Consider the following 12600-nt stretch of genomic DNA (forward strand, 5'->3'; position numbering starts at 1 on the left):
GCTGTCCCCCCCTCCCCCCAGCCTGGGCCTCTCACCCAACACTCAGGCCCCACCCTCCTGGTGCCCCAGGCCCGGAAGGCCAGCACTCCCTAGCTGACTCACCTGCTCTCTCCCACGATCCTCCTCCTCCCCACCCCACGTTCTTTCTCCCATGTATTCCCCAGGTCCTACTGAGGTGTGCACAGGTAGCTCAGGCACCATGCTGAACAAGGGCTGCAGAGGTCAACACAAGGGGTGTGCCCCTTACCCTGATGGCGCTCCATCTGCTGGGTGGGCAGAGACTCACAACCAGCCCATCCAAGAACCACACAGAAATTAGCTGGGACCTAGAGAATGAACTAACCAGGAAAAGGGTGTGGTGTGTGTGTGTGTGGCGGGGGTGCTGGGTTTGGAACAGGGGCCAGTCCTCCTTGTCAGAAACCCAGCACACGTGTGTGCCTAAACAAGGGTCAGGGAGCAACGTTTGACAGTGAGTGATGCCCTCGGAGACTGATCTCGGTCCTGCTAATAAGAACAGGTGGCTGCAACTCACTGTGGTTGCTTTATGATGGACATGGGCTCATCTTCCAGGGGTCGGAAATGCTTGTTCCCAACTCTGTGTGCATCTGATTATTTGGGATTGAAATCTGGGGGAATTGAATGCATGTCCTTTGAAACTAAATTACTGGGGGGTGGGGCGGTGGTGGAGAGGAAGCCCTGTTGCTTCTATGGAAACTAAGTTGCTGTTGTGGGAGACTCCAGGAAGAGCAAAGGGGTGGAGGCAGAACCTCTGAACCTTGTTGTCCGGCCCCAGGTGTCTCTGGGTGCTGGCGTGTCACCGGCATCCTGTCCGTCACCTCTGCTGTTTTTGAAGCCCCAGCCACGCGGCAGAGACTGCTGAGTGCGCTGATGTCTTTATTCCTCCTGGCAACTCTAGAAAGCAGGTGCTATTTTAATTCCTAGTAGGGAGGACAAAGCCCAGATGGAGGGAGACGGGTGAAGTCTCTTGCCCAAGATTGTGCGGAATTGAGTCAGAGCTGGAGTTTCCATCGCGGCTGCCTGAGAGGTTAAGGTGGAGTGTGCAGCCTCGTCCTGCGGGGAATGGATGCTTGCTTGCATGTGGGAGGAAGCCCTCCCAGCCCCCAGCTTCAGCTTCACACCTGCCTGCCCCGCTCAGAATGCTAACCGGCAGGCCGGGTTAGTGAAGCGCAGTCTCCATGGTAACGAGAAGAGGCAGAAGCATGTCTTCTGAATGGGGTGTTGGCTTGAGGGTGGGACAGAGGCTGTAGTTAGGCAGGCAGGTGCGCGGCGGGTCGGGGGAGGCCCCCACTCCTTGTAAGGAGGGAATGCAAGTCCGTCGTCCCAAGGTCCCAAGCGCAGGCTTTCCTGGGGGGGGGGGTAGTGTTCTGGCCCCACCCCTGCCTCTGCTGGGGAGGGGGCTGAAGGAGGGGCTCCAGTCCTGCCCTGCTCTAGGGCCCTTGGTCCAACAGCCAAGCTCCCTCCGGTGTCCTTGACCCTCTGGGCCTGCCGCTGTGATGGTGGACAGACCTTCAGCACGGTATAACACACATGGATGGTTGTGAAGAGGCAGGGGGCGGTGGCGGGGTGTAGGGGGATGGGGCACCTCACTGGAGCTGGGGGCCCTGACTCCCAGCTGAGGAGTGAGGGGGCGGTGTGGGCAGGAGAAAAGAGCACTTCAAGCTCCCCCTTGGAGAAAGGCTGCGCGGACCCCACGGGGCAGGGGCAGGGGCAGGGGCAGGGGCAGGGGCAGGGCGGGGGCGAGGAGGGAGGCTGAACCTGAAGAAAAGAGCGCATCATCAGAGCTGTGTTGTCATCAAGTCCATGGAGAAAGTGGGAGATACAGAGAGAGCGGGCTTCCATCTGCTGCTTCACGCCCCAAACAGCTGCAATGGTGTGGGGTGGGCCAGGCTGAATACAGGAGCCAGGAGCTTCTTCTGGGTCTCCTATGTGGGTGCAGGGGCCGAAGCACTTGGCCCATCCTCCACTGCTTTCCCAGGTGCATTGGCAGGCAGCTGGATCAGAAGCGGAGCAGCTGGGACTCGAACTGGCACCCACAGAGGATGCTGGCACTGCAGGTGGAGGCTTTAACTTTCTATACCACAGCTCCGGCCCCAGCTCGGTTCTGATCCAGCTTCCTGCTCATGCACACCCTGGAAGGCAACAGGTACTTCATTCCCTGCCACCCACATAGGAGACCCAGACTGAATTGTGGGCTCCTGGCTTCAGCCTCGCCCTGACTTTAGAGAGTGAACCAGCAGATGGGAGATAGCTCTGTCTCTGCCTTTCAAATAAATAAATTAAATTTCTTTTAAAAACCAAACCCCCTGGAGCTCTCCCTCGGGTCAAAGGTGAACATTGCCAGGGCCCCTCTGCGTGCTCCCCCCACCCCACCCAGGCTTTTATGCCAATCATCTTTATTCCCCCTTTGAAGTTGGCTAAGGTGTGAAAGTGGCTCCCAGAAGTTCAGGTGTGGGAAGTTGTTGTTGTTGTTGTTTTGACAGGCAGAGTGGACAGTGAGAGAGACAGAAAGGTCTTCCTTTACCATTGGTTCACCACTCAATGGCCGCTACAGCCGGTGCACCATGCTGATCCAAAGCCAGGAGCCAGGTGCTTCTCCTGGCCTCCCATGCAGGTGCAGGGCCCAAGCACTTGGGCCATCCTCCACTGCACTCCCGGGCCACAGCAGAGAGCTGGACTAGAAGAGGAGCCACCGGGACAGAATCTGGCGCCTCGACCGAGACTAGAACCCGGGGTGCCAGCGCCACAGGCAGAGGATTAGCCTAGTGAGCCACGGCCCAGTTGTGGGAAGTTGAATCCCCAAAGTCCTCTTGCTCACCTCACAGGTGCGTCTGGCTCTGGGAGTGATGGGCTCGGGAGCTCTCTGCATCTGCAGGTCCCCGCCAGCAGGGAGACCCCCACCCCGCTTTGACCCTCCCCTCCCCCCAGCCCTGAGCTCCCTCAACCTCTGTGCCTTCCATGAGCCAGGCTGTGGGACTCCCTCACAGAAACACCAGTGGAGGGAGGGGGAGCTTTTTAAGTCTCCATTCCAGGCCCTCTGCTGCAGACCCCGCGGGGTGGGTGTGGGGCTGCAGAAGGCTTGGAAGGATGCATAGCTCTTACCCTGGCTCCACGCCCACAGACAGGGTCGCCATGGGACCCTGGGCTCTGAGCAATCAGGGAGGGACTTGGGAGCTGGGGCCCGGGTCCCAGCACTGCCCAGGTGGCCCAGTGTTCCAGGCCCCACCCCCTGCTCTGGCTCTCAGCCTTCCAGAGGGTGCCAGGAGGGCTCAGTCTGCTTGGGAAAATGGAGCCAGAGAGGGCGAGAGGCGCCCAAGGCCACGCGCCAGGCAAGACCAGCCTCATGAGAGCCGGTGTGGGGTTCACACCTGTCCCCGGGGCAGGGTCCCACGCCTCTTGCTCCCGCAGGTCAGCCTCATCCCATGACAGAACACATGTGTGGTGAGTACAGTCTCCACAGGGCTCTGGGGAGCGCAGACGCCAGAACCCGAACAGGCCACCAGGTGGCGCCCACCACCAGGTGTCCATGCCACTTTTCTGCTTTTAGACCGGAGAGAGGGTGGGGCGGAGTCTTTAGATGGGCTCTGCTCCTGCCTGGGTGCTGGGCGCAGGGTAAAGTCCTCCAAGAGGGAACGGGTGGTACCTCTGCCCCCGGGCTGACCTGGCAGGGGAGCCGGGAATGGGATGGGAGAGGGCACTCCGGCTTCCCCCAAACCTGCCCCCGGCTGGCGGCAGCCTCCTGTGGGTGCCTCTTGATGAGGGGAGAAGGGGGGAACAGGACACCCTGGGGTCTGGGACCAGGGTCGGCACCCGAGGGACCAGGCAAGACAAAGAGGGCGTGCGGAGGGCACACAGAGTCCCGGCTGCTCCTCTTCCCATCCAGCTCCCTGCTAATGCACCTGGGAAAGCAGCAGCAGATGGCTCAAGTCCTTGGGCCCCTGCACCCACTTGGGAGACCTGGGTGGAGTTCCTGGCTGGGCATTTGGGGAGTGAACCAGGAGATGGAGGATCTCTTCCCTCCTTTCTCCCCCTCTCTCTGCCTTTCAAATAAATCTTTAAATAAAAACATGGCTGCAGGGCCCTCTCTCCACCCCTTGGTGGTCTCCAGGCCCAGGCTGCTCCCCCTCCCCTGTCTCCTGTAAGAAAGCTCAGCACCTGCCGCCCTCGCGGGGTGGGCAGGAATCCACAGCAGCGGCCAAGGGGCAGTGGACGCGTTGGAGGCCCTGGTGGCCTCGCTGAGCAGCGCTGCACGGTGTGGGCCCCTCCCTGCTTCCGGCCTTCACCCCCTCCTTCCACCCCCACCCCAGCTCCAGCACAAATCCCCAAGCCCTGGCCCAGGGTGAGATTATCTGGGCTGGACGCCATGGACGCCGCTCTGCTGCTGAACGTGGAGGGGGTGAAGAAGACCATTCTGCACGGAGGCACCGGGGACCTCCCGAGCTTCCTCACGGGGTCCCGCGTGAGTGCCCCCCTCCCCCCTGCAGATGCCGTCCCCTTGGCCAACAGACGGCCTGCAGCTCTGCCAAAAAGAGCAGCCGGTGGGACCTACCGCCCCCTACGCTCCAGACGACACTTCAGCATTGGCTGGAGCCCCAGGCTCAGGTGTTTGTCCCCAGGTGTCCAGTGGGCTTTGCAGGACCCATGGCTGTGTCTGTGGCCATGACCTCTGGCTGATGTGTGGAGCTGCACGGGGGCGTGGGGGTGTGTGTGTGGGGGGCGAGCTCTTTACCCTGGCTGTGCCAGCAGGTGCAGGTGCTGGCCCCATGGGGCCTCCTGAGCCATTTCCCCCCAGTCTCCAGCGAGCTGACCTCTGGGGACAGTCTTGGGAGTCTGTGACAGTGGGGGCACCTTGTGCCGGACCGTGGGAGCTGTGTCCAGGCCAAGGTCCCTCTCTCGGTGAGCAGGTGACCTTTCACTTCCGCACCACGAAATGTGACGACGAGCGGACGGTGATTGACGACAGCAAGCAGGTGGGCCAGCCCATGCACATCATCATCGGCAACATGTTCAAGCTGGAGGTGTGGGAGACGCTGCTGATGTCCATGCGCCTCCACGAGGTGGCCGAGTTCTGGTGTGACACCATTGTGAGTAGGCCCTGCTGCCACGGGCTCCCCCTCTCGCTGCAGGTGCCAGGGGAGGTGCGGGGCAGACACACAACTCTGCAGAGGGCATTCTGCCCCCTCGTTCCCCGCCTTGGGGAGCGTGAAGATGGGCTCAGCAGAGAGCGCGAGGCCCTGGGGGGCTGGGTTGGGAGGCAGGAGCAAGCCTGAGCCAGGAAGCCACCCTCAGCTGGTGATTACACCAGGGACCAGTGACCTCCGGGAAGAGCAATTTCAAGAAGGCAGGGTGGGGGTGGGGGTGGGTAGAATGATGCTCCGAGCTGGAACTCGGTGCTGTCATTTGTTCGTTTGATCACTATTTCCTCTTCTATCTCTATTTTCTCATCTGCAAGTAAATGGAGCCCTGTCTTAAGGGATTGTTTCGGGGTTGCATGGTATGATGTGTACAAGGGAAATCCCAGACCAGGTTAGTTGAAAAATGGGAACTATTGTTTTGAATCAGAAGAATGTTTGAGAATAGTTTTCTCATTTTTCTAATTCAGGGCTCAGCGAGGGAAAATAGCTCGCCCTGGGCCAAACAGGTGAGGGCCCAGGACCCCAGCGGGACCCTTGGTCCCCTGCTTACCCAGTGCACAGTTGGAATTAGGCTGCAATACTGCGGTCTACCAGCAGGTGGCCACACCTAATGCTGGTGACTCGTTTTTTATCCACTTAGTAAGTTGAGGGTCTTTTTTGTTGTGTCAGTCCCTGTGTTACTCTTCATCCTGATTTTAAATATTTCTTAATATTTTAAGAGTTGTTTTAAGATTTATTTTATTTATTTGAAATACAGAGATACACAGAGATACAAGGAGAAGACAGAGAGAGAGAGAGAGAGGTCCTCCATCCGCTGATTCACAACCCAGTGGCCGGAGCTGAGCCAATCTGAAGCCAGGAGCCAGGAACTTCCTCTGGGTCTCCCACGTGGATGCAGGGCCCCAAGGACTTGGGCCATCTTCTGCTGCTTTTTCAGGGACATTAGCAGGGAGCTGGATCTGAAGTGGAGCAGCTGGGACTTGAACTGGTACCCATATGGGATGCCAGCCCTGCAAGTTGGGGCCTTGACCCACTGCACCACATTGCTGGCCTCCTACCCTGATTTTTTTTAAAAAATTATTTTTTTAAAAGGCAGAGTTACATGAAGAAGGAGAGAGACAGACAGACAGACACACAGACAGACACTGAGATTATGAGAGAATGAGAATCTTCTATCCACTCTTCGAATGGCTTTAGTAGCCAGGGCTTGGCCAAGAAAAAGCTAGGAGCCTCAAACTCCACCCAAGTCTCCCACGTGGGTGCAGGGGCCCAGGTACTTTGGCCATTTTCTGCTGCTTTCCCATTCACATTAGCAGAGAGCTGGATCAGAAGTGGAGCAGCTGGGACTTGAACTGGCACTCATGTGGGATGCTGGGCACCATAGGCAGCAGCTTAACCCCACTGTGCCACAGTGCCGGCCTCTCATCCTGGATTTTAAAAAAAACTTTTAAAGTATGGTTTGTACTTATCAATTCAGGCTTCATAAAATTGGCTGCTTTGTGATTTCAGTGAGTGTAAAGTCAGAACCGTGGCCGCCGGCTTTGCTGACGGCGAGGAGCGGCAGTGTGTTTTGGATGGACGATGTGCACTTGGGATGCAGTATCTGCTAGGCAGGCTCGGTCCCCAGGAGCCCTCTCTGTGGGGTGCGTGTGTGCTAGCACAGGAGAGCCGAGCGCACAGAAGGCTGTCAATAACTGCCTGATGGGTTGATTGATTTGTTGTTTGCCAAACCACAAGTAGCTGTTCTCCCATCCTGTGGGGGTGGCTCTGTGGTCCCTGCATCCTTTTTGCCACACTGGTGGTCACGGTGCACCGTGCCCCTCTCTGGCCGGCAGCTGCTTACTGCAGTGAGCCTCAGCTGCCGCGCTCGCCCACCCCCACGCCTCCCAGTCATTTTTCCTCCTCCCCACCAGCTGTCACCCCTGCAGGTGTCAAGCGTCCAGCCCTCCCTTCCACTGGTATCATTGTTCACTCTTCCAGCACGAATCATCCACCTATTTATCTATCTATCAACCATTATTCATCTGTCTTATTTATCATCTATGTACCTATAATCTATTTGCCTTTCTTCCTTCCTTCCTTCCTTCCTTCCTTCCTTCCTTCCTTCCTTCCTTCCTTCCCTTTCTTTCTTTCTTTCTTTCTTTCTTTCTTTCTTTCTTTCTTTCTTTCTTTCTTTCTTTCTCTTCCTTCCCTTCCCTTCCCTTCCCCTCCCTTCCTTCCTTCCTTCCTTCCTTCCTTCCTTCCTTCCTTCCTTCCTTCCTTCCTTCCTTCCTTCCTTCCTTCCATCTGCCTATCAGTCAATCTATATATCTAATCAGTTCCATATCTGTGTTATCTCTCCATCCACCATCATCCATTCCTTTTTTAAAGATTTATTTATTTATTTGAAAGTCAGAGTTACACAGAGAGAGGAGAAGCAGAGAGAGAGAGAGAGAGAGAGAGAGAGAGAGAGAGAGAGAGAGAGAGGTAGGTCTTCCATCCACTGGTTCACTCTCCAGATGGCCGCAATGGCCAGAGCTGTGCTGATCCGAAGCCAGGAGCCAGGAGCTTCTTGCAGGTCTCCCACGTGGGTGCAGGGGCCCAAGGACTTAGGCCATCTTCCACTGCTTTCCCAGGCCACAGCAGAGAGCTGCATGGGAAGTGGGGCAGCCAGGACTAGAACTAGTGCCCATATGGGATGCTGGTGCTTCAGGCCAGGGTGTTAACCTGCTGTGCCATAGCACCGGCCCCCATCCATTCCATCTCTCTAGTTCTGTCTCTATCATCTGCTTTTCTTTTCTGTCTCTCTCTTTCTAGCCAACCATATACCCATCATCTACCATCTATCATCAATCATCCGTCTGTCAGCCTATCCATCATCCCATCTATGCATCCTAGGTCCATATGTAGACAACGTTCTCTGGCTGGTTGATTTCACCCACACCAGGTGTTGGGAATGAAACAGGCCAAGTCCCAGTGCTCTAGGAACTTGGATCCTGGAGGAGGAGCAGACACAACTGCGATGCAGGGCAGCTGGCGCCACAGCATCCTAGGTGCGGGCAGAGCGCTCTGGGGCCACCAGAAGGGGGCAGCTAACTTCTTAAGCTCTCAGGGGGATGGTGTAAGAAGACGATGTTGAGGGGCCTGGGAAAGGCTCCACACGGTGCATTTATGCAGCTCCGTTTTCTGTGTGGGGCATCTCCCCATGCCGGATCCTGCTCCCTGGAGAGGCTAAGCAACGGTGGGACAGCCACATCTCTTGGACAGAGGACTCAGGGAGCCCGCTCACCCCCTACACAGCCCTCTGCCTGCACAGTCCTGGTTGGATTAGCTTGAGTTCAGGTCTCTTCAGGGCTACAGCGCTTCCTCTCTCCCTCCCTGTCCTGAACCAGAGGAACAGGGCCAGGCAGGGGTGCTGGGAGCTCCCACCCCATTCCCCAGGGAGGATGTCTGTGTAAGACATTTTGCTGGTGGCCGGTCTTGGCAAGCCAGAATTGCAGCTTCAATTCCAAATGGGGCCAAGAGCTCTGGTTGCCTGGAGATCACCTGCCTCATTGGTGGGGGGCGAGGGCTGCCACTCAGCTCTGATGGGACACTTGCCTCACGAAAGGGTGGGGCCCAGTGGGGCCGGCCACGTGAAAGATTTCTGAGCCAAGCCAGGAGCCTGTCAACCTTGCCACTGCTAAACGCTGGCCACTGATTAAAAACCAACTAAGCTACACCAAGCAGAACCCAGGCAGAACCGGGCCCTGGCCTTGGAGCCCAGAGAGGGGTGGTGACCCTGGCCGCCGTCTGTCTCCCCTATCCCTACTCCACCTTGTAGCCCTAGTGTGCTGACCATGTCCACAGCTGGAGTCCAGCTCCACAGAGCCCTGTGTGTGGGGTGGCTGTGGCTCCCCTACCAGCCCAGCACGGGCAGCTAAGCCTCCAGGGCAGGGCCAGCACTAAGGCTGGCCTCCCTGCAGGTGCATCTCTGGGAGAGTGCAAGGCTCTCCTCCCTGGGACTTTCCCCGCTCCTGGTGGCGTCTTGCAGCCCACTGCTGTCGGCCAGGGCTCTGGGCGTGTGCGGAGGCCGTGCCCACACAGCTGCCTGGGTGTGGAGTGCTGGAAGTGGGGGCTGCTGAGTCAGGGCCAGGAGCGCCCCTCCCCCTGCACCCCAGCTTAGTCCAGCCTTAATCCCGGCAGGCTCAAGTGCTATCTGGGGTCTCTCACAAAGCCGCATGTCCGTCATCTCAGCTGATCCCGGCTGGCGGGCGTGGGAGAGGTGACCTTCAGCCCGTACTGGTGATGTAGGGGGTGCAGATGGGAACAGTTCCCGCCCCCTTGCTCTCCCCACATGCGCCTTTCCTGGAGAAGCATGTGGGAGCCCGAGCTGAGCTGTCTCAGAACCCAGTGGAGGAGATGCGCTCTCAGGATCTGGCTGGGGAAGCTGAGGCCCAGCAAGCCACATGACTGATTCTCCCAGCCCCGCTCCCCACCCGGGGGGTAACCCCCCTTCTGGTGGTGGGCAAGGCTGCGAGGTGCCAGTCCTCTCACTGCATTGCCCCTTCTCAACCCTGCCACAGCTCCAGTACCGGGCAGGTGCAGCCAAGGGAACTGGGCAGCATGAGGCTAGCCCCCCCCCCCCCCCCCCGCCCCCGCAGCCAGCTTTGAATCCTGGCTTTCCTTTCCCTGTGTGACCTTGAGCAAGTGACTTAACTCCTGTGGACTCACTTCCTCATCTGTGGAATGGGCATTACCTGGCGCGTCCCTAGTCACCTTGAGGATGGAAGGCGCTAATAAGCGAGAAGCGCTTTGCCGGGTGCGGTTAGCCACAGTTCCTGACTCGGGGCGCGGTCCACGGAGTGGGGGCTACGGCGCACGCGCCAAGTGGCTGGCCCGGGCGCCATCCGCCTGTCTCTCTGCACAGCACACGGGCGTCTACCCCATCCTGTCCCGGAGCCTGCGGCAGGTGGCCGAGGGCAAGGACGCCACCGAGTGGCACGTGCACACCTGCGGGCTGGCCAACATGTTCGCCTACCACTCGCTGGGCTACGAGGACCTGGATGAGCTGCAGAAGGAGCCTCAGCCCCTCATCTTCATCATCGAGCTGCTGCAGGTGGGGGCGGGGCGCGGGCTGCCCCGGCTTCAGCATCTTCGGGGAACAAGGCAGGGTTCAGGACACTGGAGGAGAGTTGGGAGTTGAAAAAAAAATCCTCTTTTTTCCAATAGAAAAGTCCATTTGGACCAATTTTTTAGAATGTGTTTCGCCTCTATTTTGGATGCGTTTTCCTCCTGTTGTTGTCTGTTTCCATTGTTGTCAATTTCAAGTTTAGGCCGACAGCCTTGTCCAGGGGCCCTGGGCTTTGAGGGCTCAGACTGTGTTCCTGATGGTGGAGTGGTCTGGAAATAGCCTCATCCTCTCTCCACATCCTAATGTGATTGACGTTTGGGGTGGTGGGAGGGGCCAGGGCCAGGGTCAAGGCTGGGGCTCACCCTGGGGGCTCACCCTGGGAGCTCCTTGGGTGTTGGTTGACTCAGGGCCTTTATCAAAAGCCTGAACAGTCGTGAGGTCTGCTCACTGCCCAAGAGCGCCCTCTACATTTGGTCCTTAGACCTCGCACATTTGTATTTTCATACAGACAGTTGCAGCAGGTATCTGTGCAATGGCCTAAACCTTGCAAGTGTCTTGACAAAAAGTGCCTTTTCCTAACTTCTACAACAGCACTGATTGAGGGCGGGGTCCGGGGCCTTGCCGCCGCCTCATCTGCCAGCAATGCAGTGTGGCCTCTGGTGGTGAGAGGCGCTGCGGGCCGCCCTCTCCGGTCCCTGCCTCGCTGACCTGCAGCCCTCGGGCAGGTGGAGGCCCCGAGCGAGTATCAGAGGGAGACGTGGAACCTGAACAACGATGAGAGGCTGCAGGCCGTGCCCGTCCTCCACGGGGAGGGGAACAGGCTCTTCAAGCTGGGCCGCTACGACGCCGCCTGCACCAAGTACCAGGAGGCCATCGTCTGCCTGAGGAGCCTGCAGACCAAGGCAGGCGGCTGCCCTGCGGGCGGGGGCCTGGGCGCGTGGGGGGCGTGGGGAGGAGCAACCCCGCCCCCGCCAGGACCAGGCTGCGGGGGGGGGGGGGGCGGGGCAGCCGGAGCTCACGGCCCACTTTCCGCTTGCGGCAGGAGAAGCCCTGGGAGGTGCCGTGGCTGAAGCTGGAGAAGATGATCAACACCCTCATCCTCAACTACTGCCAGTGTCTGCTCAAGAAGGAGGAGTACTACGAAGTGCTGGAGCACACCAGCGACATCCTGCGGCACCACCCGGGTACGGGGCGTCTCCTCCCCACCCTGCCCTGGCCCCAAGCCTCGTCCTCGCCCCGCAGGGGGTTCCGCAGGTGGGCCGTATTTATGAAGCCAGGATTTGACAGCATCAAACTGGCACCCTCAGGCACCAGGTGCTCTGTGTTTATTTTCATAATCTTCAGCATCGCGTGGGGGCAGGTGCAGGGATAGGGCCCCCGGGGTTACCGCTTTGTGAGTATGAAGTCAGTTACGGGGCCTTGGGAGGGTACTGCTGTGAGTGCGCTCTCGACTGTACGGTCGAGGAGACTGAGGCACGGTGGGGTGCAGAGCCGCCGCGGGCTCCGGGCAGTGGCCGGCCAGCCTGGGGGGAGTGTCAGTCAGGTGGGCGCAATCGGATCTTCCCCGCAGGCATGGTGAAGGCCTACTACGTGCGGGCGCGGGCGCACGCGGAGGTGTGGAACGCAGCCGAGGCCAAGGCAGACCTGGAGAAGGTGCTGGAACTGGACCCGTCCATGCAGAAGGCGGTGCGCAGGGAGCTGCGGCTTCTGGAGAGCCGCATGGCCGACAAGCAGGAGGAGGAGCGGCTGCGCTGCCGGAGCATGCTGGGCTAGGGCGCAGGCGCAGGCGCAGGCGCAGGCGCAGGCGCGCGGGGCACGCAGGTGCACCTGCGCCCGGCGTCCCTCTGCGGCGCTCAGATGGCGAGAAGGGGGCGGGGTCTTCTCTCAATTGGCCAGGATTCTGGTGTCACTTTTTAAGATTTAAAGTTAATTCTTTTAAAACCCGTCCTATGGCCCCCAAATCAAAAAAGAGCATAGGAGAGGTTGTGAATAAAAGTGAAATTCTCTCCCCCAGCACCGCCGTTCCTGACCGAGGGCTAGTAGTTTTAAGGGAGCCGACATTTAATTCTGGTACTCTCCTCTGTCTCCAAGTCACGTGTGTAAAGCAGTTTCCCCACATGTCATTTCTATGCCACTACAAAGAAAAGTAAGCGTTGAGCTGACGCCGTCTTGGCTCCCCACCCCCTTCTCCCAGTGCTGGGCAGTTATAACTTTGGATCCTCTTTTGCTGGTGTTTATCACTTTGTAGAACTCTCTAGAATCGCAGGAACTTCCGTCGTTCCCATGGTCAGCATCCTCCTTTGGCTCTGTAACCCGGATGGAGCCTCCAGCGCTCTGCCCAGATCTGAGCATCAA

The 12600-nt window shown here is 58.6% G+C and overlaps 1 protein-coding gene across 1 annotated transcript; it reads left to right on the plus strand.

Moving 5' to 3' along the window:
- The first annotated feature begins 4350 nt into the window (after positions 1-4350).
- AIPL1 (AIP like 1 HSP90 co-chaperone) lies at positions 4351-12186 on the plus strand. The gene is made up of 6 exons (XM_002718845.6): positions 4351-4477; positions 4923-5102; positions 10042-10230; positions 10971-11147; positions 11288-11429; positions 11816-12186. The coding sequence occupies exons 1-6, from the start codon at positions 4382-4384 to the stop codon at positions 12016-12018; spliced, it is 987 nt and encodes a 328-aa protein (XP_002718891.1). The 5' UTR covers positions 4351-4381; the 3' UTR covers positions 12019-12186.
- Positions 12187-12600: the final 414 nt, after the last annotated feature.

Source organism: Oryctolagus cuniculus, chromosome 17, assembly GCF_051225735.1.
Source record: "Oryctolagus cuniculus isolate XC-2025 breed Fujian yellow rabbit chromosome 17, ASM5122573v1, whole genome shotgun sequence".
NCBI classification, from domain to species: domain Eukaryota; kingdom Metazoa; phylum Chordata; class Mammalia; order Lagomorpha; family Leporidae; genus Oryctolagus; species Oryctolagus cuniculus.

Coding starts and splice junctions, on each gene's coding strand:
- AIPL1 (XM_002718845.6), top strand. CDS start 4,382: ATGGACGCCGCTCTGCTGCTGAACGTGGAGGGGGTGAAGAAGACCATT. Junction 5,103..10,041: donor AGTTCTGGTGTGACACCATT/GTGAGTAGGCCC, acceptor CTCTCTGCACAG/CACACGGGCGTCTACCCCAT. Junction 11,430..11,815: donor CATCCTGCGGCACCACCCGG/GTACGGGGCGTC, acceptor TCTTCCCCGCAG/GCATGGTGAAGGCCTACTAC.